Source organism: Theobroma cacao, chromosome 4, assembly GCF_000208745.1.
Source record: "Theobroma cacao cultivar B97-61/B2 chromosome 4, Criollo_cocoa_genome_V2, whole genome shotgun sequence".
NCBI classification, from domain to species: domain Eukaryota; kingdom Viridiplantae; phylum Streptophyta; class Magnoliopsida; order Malvales; family Malvaceae; genus Theobroma; species Theobroma cacao.
Window position 1 is genome coordinate 28,722,649 of NC_030853.1, and position 14,492 is coordinate 28,737,140.

General features: G+C 34.0%; 1 protein-coding gene across 2 annotated transcripts; it reads right to left on the reverse strand.

Moving 5' to 3' along the window:
• LOC18603140 (CWF19-like protein 2) lies at positions 2,417-7,659 on the reverse strand. Of its 2 annotated transcripts, none has more exons than XM_007034947.2 (11): positions 7,399-7,659; positions 7,233-7,290; positions 6,735-7,131; positions 6,501-6,646; positions 5,937-6,140; positions 5,644-5,811; positions 5,126-5,512; positions 4,628-4,707; positions 3,976-4,339; positions 3,385-3,597; positions 2,417-3,144 (listed from the first exon to the last, which is right to left on the reverse strand). In XM_007034947.2, exons 2-11 carry the CDS (start codon positions 7,275-7,277, stop codon positions 2,815-2,817), a joined length of 2,334 nt encoding a protein of 777 aa, XP_007035009.2. In that variant the 5' UTR covers positions 7,278-7,290; positions 7,399-7,659; the 3' UTR covers positions 2,417-2,814. The 2 variants fall into 2 exon arrangements, with proteins under 2 accessions (XP_007035009.2, XP_007035011.2); XM_007034949.2 differs by having other exon boundaries at positions 2,714-3,144; positions 6,747-7,131; positions 7,399-7,658.

Sequence of the window (14,492 nt, forward strand, 5' to 3'; positions counted from 1 at the left end):
CGGGTTCCAACAGTAAAATCCTTGGAGGGTAAAGGCCACAAACAGGTGGATTGCGATCGTTCAAGTTGGAGCATCTTCAGTTTTTTTGTTGGATTAAAATAAAACTGATAATTAAATTTTGAATTTTGTGAAATTTTTTAATTATAAATTTTATCATTTTAATTTTTAATGTTAAATGTAAAGATGTTAATGAATACTTTATAATTGGGTATTTTCTTTTACTCTTCTTGATTAATTAAGATTAGAAATCTAAATCTTCTACCTCATTCTTTGCTCCAATTCTCCTAAGTTGTCATATGTCTGGTATTTATTATTGGTTAATACATGTTTAGTTATTAAACATGTATTAATAATTAGTAATAAAAAAAACAGACGCATGGTAATTTATGAAGGTTGGGGAAAGGAATGTGGATAAAGGATTTGGATTCAAATTATGCTTATAATCAGATTTGGCTAGATTTTGAGTAGTAAAATCTACTACTCATCACGAGTTTTGGTAAGACCAGGTGATAGTCTTAAAGTACTTAATTGCTACCTAAACTTGATTATAGATAATAATTTTTAATAAAAAATTTAATTTTAAATATATATTATTTTTTATAATACAAAAATTTAAAATAGAATAAAATTAAAATTTAAGGTGAGAGAAGAAGCTTAAAATTAATATACAAATTAAAATGCTAATCAAATACGTTTTTGAAATGCGAGTTTGGTTCAAGTTACACAAATTATAATTTTAATCAAATAAGATTTTGTATTCTAATCAACACAAAACTCAATGTATCTCTAGTTAAGTGTAAATTATTACAAAATTGGTTCGAGTTGTTCAGAATATTTTGAATTTAATTTTCTTTAGTTATTTTTTGTCAACTCAAATATAATCAGATTTAGATTTGAATTTTTTCGAGGAATTCTGGATAACCAAATAGATCAGATGGAGATTAATGTTGACAGCCTTAACAAATGGCTCTACAAAGATTAAGTGCCATTGACTTTGCATATTGCACTTGCTAAATTATTCAATATTTCATAAAAACCTAGGGTATGTCTTGATAACATATAAGTATGTCTATTTGGACACATTTCAAGCTCTAAATGTTGAACTGGTTTAATATTTTCTTACTTGATACCGGTTTATATATCAAACCAGTCTTCTGGTTTATGTTGAACTGAACCGGGCTTTACCATTTGTAGCCTGTTATCGCAAGAGAAGAAGCCCAACCAGAATCTTTACAGTTCGTTCAGTTTGAATTATACCAAGACATAATCATGCACATTTTTGAAAATTTTGAGACTTTTTTGGTGTGATTCTTGCGGTTTTCTCTGTTTTACAGAATGCATGATTTCATTTTTTGACTAAACCCAACTCGCCAATGTTGTCCTAAGAACCTTATCCCTTGTCAGTTGTACAACAGCCAACAAGATTTCATGGCTACCGATCCCCGATTTCTTCTATCCTTCAATTCCCGTGGTTGTGTTCTTAATCTTTACACGATACTGACTACTTTGCAGAAGAAATCCAACTACTACTTTTTTGTTTCTGTTAGCGAATAAAACCAGACGCTAAAAACAGATAGAAAGAAATGAAGTACAACGAATATCGAAAAAGGCGTAACTCGAAGCTGGAAAGCAATGAGCACACGTACGACGAACGTGACAGACCGAAGCCAACGCGTTCACCACTCTTGCAAGAATCAAGATCTAGAAACATCAAAGGAACAGAAAATCAAAGGTTGAGAAAGAAATTGATGAACCAGTACATCTGTTTGGACAGAGTAACACGGTGGATTAAACAAAATCTGTTAATAATCCAAATCCAAACAGAACAGAGGAAAAGCTAATCGACCGTGATTACTCTGTCCAAACAAAAGAACTGGATCCGAACAGAAACCCTTGATAGCCCCCGCAGTCAGCGAACAAAAAAACTGGCACTTGACGGGATTTTAGGGTTTTAGGGACGAAGGGTTGGTGGGATCTAGGGTTTACGAGGGGGCGTTGGGGAAGGTTTTGTATTTATAGAGGTATGATGAGTTGGCGAATCGGTGTTACCGTTAGACCGGAAACAAAAAGAGGAAATTGTTTATAATGGACAGCAATGTTTTGCCCTTTTAAAGGCAAGGGTGACCGTTGGATTAACATCAAAATTCTTACCAAACATCGTGAAACGTGACGTGTTTGACTGAGATCCATCAACTCCACAGTTTTCACTGGAGAATAAAATAAAGCTGTTTCCTGGTCTGTCGGCGGAGAGACCGAAGTATTCAACTCGCACGAGATTCGTCAGTTTCTTGTCCTAAAGTAACTAATTACCCAAAAAAATGAACTATGTTCATGTTGCGACTAAGTTCTAATCCCCCGAACTAAATTTCCTAAAAGAATTATAACATAATTTCAAAATAATTTAATCACAATAAAATGAACAGAACTGGCCTTCTCACTTTTATTTTTTTATTTTATAGAACCTTCTTTTTAAAATAACTAGACTATAGTCAGTGCGCAACGGACGGACCTCTTTGTAGCTCTCTTTCTCTTTAATACATTTTCTCTTTTTTTCTACAGCCTCCGCGTGGTCAAGTAGGAAAGCCCTTTTGGGGCTTCTTTTACATATATATGAAGAAACTTACATTTACAAAGCATATTCTGGCTTCGAGTACCCATTTGCGGGCACACCCTTGGATTTTTAACCGCGTCAAATGCCAATCATATTCATGACCGCCATGAAACAATTGTAGGTAAGGATGCCAATGCCAAATATCCCATTGAGCTTTCGATTGCTACCTGGATGCAACTTCGCTGGATTGCTGCAATTCCTACTTAGTCAAGTTGTTTTGTCCAGTCGAAAGGTTCCCAGTCGCGCGCAAAACTTGCCACAGCCTGCTTTTGATCCTCCACAGATTGATACCTCCTGCGACGGTACATGTCCTCCTCTGGCAGTTGTAGCATGCCTCTAATAACATTGAGACCAAGGCTGCTCTTGAATTGGCTTTCATCATCAATTACGTGAACAAATCCCCTGTTTAGACCAAATTCGACATGGAAGTATGGGAAGGTTTTGGGAATCGAACCACGCAATCCCTTCTCACTTGTGTCGATGAGCTTCTTTGCATTGTGCTGGCTCCACTCATCTTCAGCTTCATCAATAGCCTGAGACAAATTTCTTTTAGAATCATTCACAGATGACAAAGGCACTGTATAATCTATTGCATAATCCAGTGCTACTCAGCTGAGTAGATGTTAACGAGCCACTTCTGAGAAAAATCAAGTTCCCATGTCAAGAACAAACAGAAGCTGCTGCTGCCTTTATCTCCACCACCATTGTTATCAATTGTAGTGAAATACATTGACACAGATGACAATAGATAAAATGAATAGAAGAAACCTAACCTTTTTAAAATACACAGGAGCCTGTTTTGCAATTTCCCGTGGTATAGGAATGCATTCAATCAAACAATGGCGACGTTGTTGCGCCAAGCCCATCACCGTTTCCAAGAACACCAACTCCTTATCTTGCTTGGCAAACATCATAATTAAGCATTTCTTGAAGTTACGAATTTCATCCCACACATTATTGTCAATTGTTCTTGTGGCTGACTCATGCTGTGAAGGCAAAAGGATTGCATTTCAAATTAGGACACATCCTGAGGAAAGCTCAAGAAACAATGTAAGCGTCATTTCATTTCTGCATTCCATATAAATGAAATCATGAAATCACTGTATCATGCTTTACAACACATCCCAAATGAGTTCATTTTGCTCCTAGTTTCTTAAGGTATCTGAGCAACTCTGCTTCATATTTCAATGTTACAGATAAGTAATTTATGTGCCATGAAATGCAAATGGAAAGACTATTGATAATATATAAATCCTTCAAAGCCATGACTTATACTTAAAAGACCACTCAACATGTTACTAGTCTAGTGTAGTTAGCATTAAAGCACAAAAGCCAGAGATGAGGATACCATGGATAGAGACTACCTGCATTGGCAAGATGCAGCAGTGACCTGGCACAACAGGCTGACATTGTGGCAACATCAAGTAAGTAAAATTGGCTATAGCAACAACAAGATGTTTTGGTCTGTTTGGGTTCTCAAAGCAGAAAAGGCAGCGCTCTTGCTGAGTCAATATACGCCTTGACAAAATATTATTTCCAGAGACCTTCTGATCATTTCCCCCACCCTTCTTTCGAGACTTTCTGCTTGGACCATCTTCATAATCATATTCATCATCTGCCTGACCAGATACATTATATTGTTTGTTGTGCATTATTCTTCGAGCTAGATGCTTATCAGTATCATCATCATCCTTCCTTTTTCTCATTGAGACATCATGAACAACATATCTAGATAAAATAGAAAAATTGTTTATCATAAAAGCAAAATTTTTTGTAAGATCAAAAAAAATGTTAAGAGATACCGAAATGCAAGGCACAAAATATTACAATATCAAAGGCAACTCAATTTTTTATTTTCTAAAAGGGAAATGAAAAGAGAACCTATACACTTTGCGATTTGCTCAAATTTGCTATCCCAACCGATTATATAATAGCAAGCTATGAACTTACTGCTTTAAGCTCCTTTGAAACAGCATTTCTGGAGAAGGAAAACCAAACATAGAAATGAAAAATTACCTGCTTCCACTGTCGACATTCTGCTGCTTATTTGTATGATCTCCAGCGCTCTGCTTTGCTTTCATGCTCTCAACTTCCAGCTGATAGAAATGACACAAAATTGAAACAAATGAAATTAACTATAGATACAAAAGCTGAAGCCCATAGTTAATATATAAGCAAGAAATGAGATTCCCTTTGGAACATCAATTTATTTCATGTATATGGCATCTCTGCATAAAACTTAAATTTATAACCTTTTAGTCCTGCACTGGAAAATGAGATTCCAGTACCTAGACAATTGATCATAATGTACAACTACTTGTTACCCTCAAGGACAGGAGAAACTTCAGTGCAAAAAAATAACCAAAGTTTGATAGTGAAGTAAATGACTCTTATAACCTTGAATTTAAAGATTTGGTTCAGTGTTCATCTTTCTATACCAAATTTTAGGCAAGTGTTTGAGAAAGCCCTCAGTAAATCAAATTTTCATAGCGTCAAAGCAGAAAGTTTTCTTACCAGAAGTTTCTCAGCTTCTTCATGCTTTCCCTTCATTCGAAGCTGCAAAGCCTTAGCTGCCAATTGGTTTGTGCTCAAAGTCTCCTTAAGCAGTGTAGCAGCTTCAATTGTTTTATTTGTCTCTGCAGCTACAACTTCTGAGTTCACATTTCCATCATGATTTGTACATGAACCAGATGTACCAGTATCAGTGCCCTGCTTACAAAGAAATTCTTGCATAAAGTTTCCATCATTGGCAAACTTATTTGCAGAAGATATAATGCCAGCATCTTTAGCAGGAGTATTTTGGCTTTTTCGTTTTCCCCAGGATAATGAATCACGGACTTTTGGGGCCCTCATGTCAGAATGTCGAAGAGATACATCCCGCAAATAATCTCGAGCAGTGTTCTGACAACCAAAACCGTAGGGAAGCTTAGCATATCTACCATTGCTTAACTGGAAGAATGAACTCACTCTGTACAATTTTACATTTTAATACTACCAGACTATGGAAACCAACTAGGTGTCATTGCAAGTACCTTTTTAGAATCTCTTCCGCTTTCATTGCCTGCAACTTTTTCTTTCTCCTCATCTTGCCCTTGCTTTCTATTTCTTATGGCATGTAGGTGAGCACGAGGTGCAGCAGCTCTACAAGATGCTCCATATTCAGCCAGTATATCAAGAGAACCCCAGCGTTCTTGCACAACCTGTATAATTTCGACAAGTGAAGTATAATGAAGTAATGCTTATATGGTATGAAATGAAGGTAGCACCGTTCCAGTACTCCAATTTTTCCTTAAATCATACACATTATAACATTGTAGAAACTTACCTCCTCAAGCCTTTGTCCTTCTCGAGCAGCTTGCTCTTCTGCACGCTTCAAAGCTTTAAGTCTCCAACTAGCACCTCCATCCCCGACAAGTGAAGAAGATAAAAGTCGGTCTGCACCAGAACTTTTTTCATCTGCTTCCTCTGGATAACCAGTTCCATTATCTTTTAGATATGGATTCAATTCTCTGGGATTCACCTTCTTTATCTGGTAGACAGTGCATGTCCTACTGTCAGCTATTTATCATGCACTACTAACAAACAAAGACAGGCAGCAACTAAAGCATGTGTTCCACTCAACCATGAATCAGATATACATGCAAACTCACTCCTAACACTCCTAAGTGAACACAAATTAAGCAACTCAGAAATAAGAAAGAGAAGGAAGTTTATCAAGTCAATTAATAGAAGAGTTGAATTTGTGTCTAAACACAAAGAGCTTTGGAAATCTGACAAGATATTTTCTCCTTTAAAGTAAAAATTAAAATTTCCATCATTACAGATCTATTTTGCATTAAACCAGAATCAAAGAAAAATTAAAGTTATAACAACAGCTCAAGTGCTATACCTCTTCAGCAGGAGGCTCCTCAGGTTGCTCAACAGGTACTGAAGGTTTCTTATCAGGCTTAAATGCAGGCCTAAGCATCCACTCCAATCCCATTTCTTTCCTCTCAATCTCCTTGTCCTTCAAAGAGGGAGATCCTCCACCATCATCTGCAAACCAAAAGCAACAAAAAAAAAACATTTAATTAATCAGTATCCAAATAAAAAAATTCATCAATCACTCATAAAAAAGACTTACCGATTCCCTTACCCTTTTTCCTTCTATCCCTTGCATTTCCTCTTTGATCCTCCTCTTCAGATGAAGAATATGATGATGAATATCGTTTCTTTCTCCTCGACCCTTTCTTTGACCTATCATTGAATTCATCCCCTGAACTATCGTTTTTACCTCTCTTATCCTTTCTTGTATTCCTACTCCTCTTTTCATCCCTATCAGAACTCCTTTCGCTTCCACTATCGCTCGAATACTCCTCAGACGAATACCATTTATTATTTCTCCCAGACCCTTTCTTTATTCTCTCAAGATCATCATCCGAAGAACTACCACCGTATCTAGAACTCTTCTCTTTTCTCCTACGCTTTTCCTTTTTACTACTAGATTTCTTCTTCTTCACATCTGAGTGCTCATTTTGTTCCTAGTACCAAACAAAAAAATTACAAAAAAATCAAACTTTATCCTAACCTAGTAACTTCACTAATAATGAATTAAAGCACAGTGAATATTAATGAATTTTACCTTATCAATCTGATCACGAGGTATAAACTTGACCCCCGAAAGCATTTTCTACAGTGTCCTGCAAAATTAAAATTAACGTAAAAACGAATGAATTTTCATAACATGAATAATATAGAAAAAATATAGCAGCCTAATTGTCAAAATAGAAAAAAAAAAAAAAACGCACCGTTTCACAGAGGAGTTCGATTTTTGGATCTAGTTTTTGAGAAGTTTGAAAGTTTTGAATCGGTGAAGCGGAACAAGTATTGAAAAAGAAAGCTAGTAAGGAAATCCACGGGCCATACGAGGCGGAACCCACGGCCAAGAGACGGTGCTTTGCTTTAAGACTCTGTAGAGCCAACAGACGGTGCGTTCCTATAAAGAGCCAAGAGAGGGGAGAGAAGAAAACACCAGCGGCGCACGAGAGAGAGAAGGGGAGGAGAGAAAGTGAGCTAGGCTTTCTAAGGGACCTTTATCCGTTGCAAAAACGGCGCCGTACAAGGGAAAGGAATACTGAAAATCATAAAAGTAAAACGACATAATTTGGCGATTGGCAAAACGACATCGTATTTATATTGGAGGGTGGTTTGCTGCGGGCCAGCCTTGACCAGGCCCATTTGTTTGTTTTAGGAATGCACTCACTTAACAGGTATGGGTTTGATGTTTTTGTTATTTTTCCTCTTGTTTTTTATTTTGTTTTTGGTATTAAAAATACAGAAAAATATAATAAATAAAATAAAAATTTTAGGTTATAGTTATTTTAGGCTGAAATTTATAAAGTTATGATTTTATAAAATATAAAAAAATAAAAATAAATGAAAAAGAAAAAATTAGATTGAAACATATTAATAATAAATTTATATTCTCATAAATTATTTTCACAAAAATATGTGTTTACAAAAATTAGTCAAAGATACAAAATAATAAATGATAATCATTTTCAAAATAGCATAAATTAAGTTTTAATAGCTTGATTTTTTTAATTTAAAAATTATTATGAAGCTTTTATAAAAAACAATACTTTGTAAAATTAAGTTAAATTTTGTTGATAAATTTAATTTTATAATTTTTTTACTGATAAGCTGTTTAACAAAAAAATTTATATAAGCTCTAACTTTATTTAAAATTGCCATAAAGAGTAATGTTGAGGTTATATTTAATAGATGAAGACATTTATGAAACAAAAAGTAAAATTCTTATGAAAAGCTAATGTTTTTAGAAAAAGAAAAGAGAAAACTTTGTTTAGAGATTTTTTCTGAAGTGTTTTTTTTTTCAATTTTATCTTTTAAAAAAATGTTATTTTTAAAAAAAATTTCTAAAAATCTTATTTAACCTGATATCTACTTTTAAGAGATAATAAGCTGAAAAAAAAAGACTTGACCAATTAGGCATTTAGTAAATTTTGTAATTATTAAATGGAATTTTTAAGGAAAGTTACATGTGGTAATTTTTATTAAATTTTTTAGAGTAAAAATAATTATGGGACCTTATTATAAAGGTTGGGAGGTATTCCTATTAATTATTTTATGACAAAAAGTATATTTGTAAATAATTATTACAAATAAAAATATAATCAAATAAAGAAGTAAAATTTTGTAAATATAATGTTATAATAAATGGAAGTTTTCTAATGTTGAAATTTCAAGAACATTATAAGAATTTTTTCTTTTTGAAAATTTCTAAGTGAGAAATATTTCTAAATATTACCAAGGGTTGGAAATTTTAAGAGAAATTTCAATATCATAGTATTTTTATTTATTTAAAAAATTTAGAAAATATTAAAATAAATATATAAATGAGTAAATAAAAATTCTCTATTGATAAAATTTCAATAACCTTATAAAGGATACTTTTTTTGAAAATTTTTAATTGAGAACATTTTTCTAAATTTTATCAAAAGTTTTGGGGAATTTAGGAAAACTTTCAATATCATGGGATTTTTTATTTATTTAAAAAAGAAATAAAAATAAAATTGAAATAAACAATAAAATAAGCTTAACATAAACAAATAAATAAGATAAATAAATGAGCAAATAAAAATTCTACAATAACGGAATTTTAAGACTGTTATAAAAGATAATTTTGCTGAAAATTTTTAAGTGAGGAAAATTTGCTGACTTTTATCAAAAGTGTTGAGGAAGTAAAGAGAAATTTCAATAACAATTTTTTTAAAATAATAATAAAATGAATGAATAATTAAGGGAAATAAACTTGAATATTGAAATAAAATTCATTTATCAAGATTGAAAATATAACACATAATTAATTAAGTATCTTTTTAAAGTAATGATAAAATAAAAGAATAGTTACAAGAAATAAACGTAACTGTTCTTTCAATCCTAATTTATTTAATAAATGTGAACTTATTTTTTTATTAAACCTAAATTTATATTGTAGTCAATTACACTAAACAAATATATTATTATAGCGATCTTAAAGACAGTATTCGTTAGGGTTTGCACACAGCGATTGAGGCAGTTGATATAACCTTTTTGGTATGTTTCATTAAAGGAGAGTTATTCAGCGAATTTTGGATTTGGAGCATTTTAACAACGTGCTTATTTAGTTGCAGAGGTGGCTGATCTTGCTGGTTATGACGGCGGAGATTGTTGGCTGTCTTTCTTCTCGTAGTGGCTTGCCGGCGCTGAAATGGCTTTTCGTCACTTCAAATTTTTTTTTTTTTGGTTCTTAATAATTAAAATTCATTTTCTTCATTTGGAAATTGGGCTGGATGCTTATGTTAGAGGAAGACCAGGGACCAACGGATTCAGAGCTACGCGAATATTTATTCCTTTGAAGCCCAACAAAAAGAAGGCCCAATTAAACATGGACTCGTGATATCTCTTGTTCTCCAATTAGAGATACTTAAATTAAATGGTCAAAAATTTGTGACCAACAGATATAATGAAAGGTTAATATTATTTTGAGATTTATATTTGGTATATTAGAGTATGACCCGTGCATTGTATATGGGTCAAATATAAGATACTTGTGCATGCGGCCCACGCAAAATTTATACCTCTATAATCAATGTAAACATTTCAGATCTTTTTTGAAAATGTTATTCTACTTTTTTAAACACTTTCTGAAATCGAATCCTTTTGAGACTTTATGTTATAAATTATAAATATAAATATTTTATTCATTATTATTGAATTAAATATTATCAACTCGTTCAACTTATAATTATAAAAATATTTATTTTTGAAAAAATTTTGAACTTTTATATTTACACATTTTTAAAACTGACATTCTATTGTATGAAATTTTAGAGTCATAACATTACTTATTTGCACACGGCTCTTCGAAGAATACACATTAAAACGATTTGGGAAGATACCATTTTGCTAAGCCCAAGGCTGCAAACACTGATAATTAACTTACCAACTGAATATGTCTCCTCGAAAAGCGTGAAAAAGATAGAAAAAACTTGTGGAGCTTTAGGGATCAAAATCGTGCGAAAGTTGTAGCAGTGTTACATTGGACTGTCGAGAGCACTAAATCAGGCACCGCCCAGGATAAGAAACCTAGAAAAGGTTTTAACAGATAGTACCTTTAAATGGGGTGGGATGGGATTCAATTCAAAGCTTTCGCCCTCTAAATCTGAAAAGCATATATTCTTTCCTTGGATAACGATCGATCTCAATCTAATAAAGTAATGTCTGTTTCACACTGCACTAGAGTTCATGCAGGTATTTGAGTCCCCGATGTCCCCTGTATTTGGCATTATTGGTAAGACGACCTTTCCAGGGAAAGGCGCAACTTGTCGGCGTGGTGCTTTGTATATTAATCCATTCTTCCTGAGAACAATATATGCTGCGTTACTCAACTCAAGTGCAAGGATAGGCTATATCACTTCAATGAAACACTTCTCTCTCCCAGCATTTAAACCACTTTCGACAGTACTAGTGTTGTCAAGTACTTTTAACTTAAGGTCTCAACATATTCTTTCTTGATGCTCTAATAACTAGCATTGCGATAAATTATCAAACGTACCAATTCTGATTTCGCCCATTGTCTCCATTTTGCATTCACAATCTTGTCTACAAACACCACACAAATTTTGATTATTTGGAGTACGAAAAAGTGGGCATCAGAAAGCATGTGGCTACCATAATTGTAACTGATGGCAACCAAAGAATCTTATTGATACCTTTAAATGTGCCTTACTTATCGTTAAAGCATGTGGATTCTCTTGTTCGATACAGATAGCTTAAGTTTTCGTTAAAAATATGACCTACTCATGCATGTTTGATGATCAAATCTTTTTTTTTTTTTTTTTGAAAGGTGGTTTGATTAGCACTAAGCCATCATCGGCACCACAAAACAAAAAAAATAAAAAAACAAAGAAAATAATAGCAGCCCTAAACACAAAATAAAAAACAAAAAATGGCAGCCCTTTCCCAGAAGGGAACCACAAAACAAAACCAAGAAAAAAACCAAAAAAAAAAAACCTCAACCAGATCAAATAAGCGAGATCCGCAGAAAAACAAGACCTGGAAGTTACAAGTCTGCTGTTCCTGCCACTACAAAAACCTTATCGAAATCCTGAACCAGCCAGAACAAACTTTCAATCCTTTCCAAATAGTCAGCAAGTGATATCGTCAAATCTTAAGTCCAGGTAATTACGTTATAGTGCATGGCATATTGGCATAGTAGTGATAATACATAAACAAACATTAAACTCCTAGCTATACCTAGTCTCTATTCTCTCATTAGCCTCATACCTTGCCTTAGAGATATATATAATATATATGAAAGTTGCCTTCAACATCAAGCAATAATATGGAGATGACAATAACCCTAGTTTGAACAACCACGATGGTGTCTCACTTTCCAATTGAAACATCAATCATTATCGCCAGCTCTGCCTGTAGAAAAAACTAAAATGCTGCCAGAATTAATAAAGCTTTTGGATTAATGTATTGGATCTATATACAGTAAAAGACAATCTGTCACGTTAGAAAGATCTTTCTTGGCCAACCTAGCTACCTATATATATTGCAACCTTGGCTTTAGCAAGGCATGCTTCAATTTTGTTTACCCTTCATCCCATGTAATTCAGTTTGCTCTCTTTCTCAAAATGGGCGAAAGAAAATTTGTAAAGATTGCTCAAGTTATGATGATGCTCGTACTGATCATATTGAGTGCAATTCTGGCTCCGACCACAGCAAGACCTCTGAATATTGGACAGGCAGTGGTAGGTGGTGTGGCGCTTCACCAGGCTCCCGTCCCGCCAATTGGGCCTTCTGGCTGCACCCATCTTCCAATTAGCAAAGGCATATGTCCTCCCCTTACTCCAGTTCATGGGTAAGCGCTATATATATAATACTGGCAATTATTGGAGGTGTAACATTCCAGTAAATTTTCGACTAAGATACAATAACATGGTAGTAATAATTTTATTTTTTAAAAGTGAATTTTTATTAACCTCTTCACTAGTATGCCATTTCGAGTCTGAGGCTCTGATGCCTTAGACCCTTGTGGCATAGCGAAAGTGAGGGTGAAACTGCCTGTACAATTGCCAAAAGATCTCTGCTACGCTTAAAGAAATGGTAGCAACTGAAGATGGAAACCACAAGGACCCAACCTAGAACAAAGGGTCTCCGTAGAAAAAATCCTAGACTTTACCAAAGGGAGCAAAAGATCCAAGAATCGCAAAGATTCAGTCCAAATCGCAGAAACAAACCATCTCCTTTAACTAGGAGAGAATCCAATCCAAGCACCAACCAAAAACTGGAGGAATCGCCCCCAGAACCAATCATCCTCAACAACACCAAAAAAACCTCCAAGAAAGATCACGTTCTGTGCATCTCCTCCAAATGCCTTCCACCTCGAAACTCCCCTCAACCTCCCATCAAAAAACCAGTCTTGAAGAAGCTTCCTCCCCTGGGGAATTAACTAACTTGATACACTTGAAAAGCAATTGATAAATTAAGTTGTACTATATCAAGCATTCGCATTTTCCATATATTTTGGCTTTGAAACTCTTTATTTGCATAATAATTTTCTTCATCCTCCATGGGGGATTAAGATACTGGATTAAGCACCCACTTAACGACATTAGTAGAATCACTCTTGGAGGTGAGATCATGAGAGTTAACTCAAGTAGACGTTGCAAAATGTAAACGTATATACGAAGATCGATAATAATGTAAGAGGATGGCCTTTGAAAATTGTACTGATTTTTATTTTTCTTTTTGAGGGATGCAGGTAGCATGGCAGATTGGTGCAGATAAAAAGAGAAAGGATCGCTGTTTATGTTCTATTATTATATTTATTATTATGCTTAAGTTTTTGTTTCTTTTGTATGGAAAGGGTGGGTTAGAGTAATAGGGGCTTTATTATTTAGTTATGAAGTGATTTCTGCTTTTTCTACTTTTGTATGTGATCTTTATCTTTTATAATAAAAGACCAAAACCAATATTATCTATAATATATCTTCATCTATTTTTTTTTTTCTCAGCGTATATCTTTTATAATAAACGTATACAAACGGGAAAGCGAGCTTGCTCACTCTTTGAAGGTCCCAAATTAGCTTGTGCGAATCATGATGGTTGGTGATTAGACGTAGGATTAAGACTTAGGAGATAAAGAGAGACACATATCTATTTTACGGAACAATATAACACATTCAACAAGCCAAGAGAGATGACTAATAAGAAGGAAAGTTCCAAGAAATATATGGAGAGATATATTGTTTTTGCGAGCTCTAGTCACATAGAGATGAATACGACTTTGATACCCAGCGTGTTTGAACATCTAAATTGATCATCAAAGTCTGCTATCCATATTCCACCACACGATGCCACATGCACCGTCCCCCCAAGCTGACAGGGTTTACAGTCTTTTGCAGTGATCCCATATCTCTGATCAAATGTGTACATGGCTACTGCTTTCAAGCAGCACAAGTTTTCTATGTGTTAGTTTTCTTTTTTATTGCATTTTTTAATATGACTCTTAATTTAAGAAAGAAAACACACATACAAAGTCTAAGGGTCAAGTTTTCTAAGTATTTGATTTCAGATTTTAGACTTTGAAACTGTTTAGAACATGCGGCCAGAGTCAAAAATAAGACTCCATTGTAACAAGTCATGTCCAAGTCAAGTAATTAACCAAATTCCCATTAAAATAATGGTAAACGAATTCCATTTCCCTTCACAGCTAGTCTGCTACACACAAATCTATATATACACATCCCCCAAGCTGGATAACTCATTCAGATCATCAATTGCATTAGTTTCTTCCTCACAAACAAGCAGCTAACCCCGTATAGTTTTC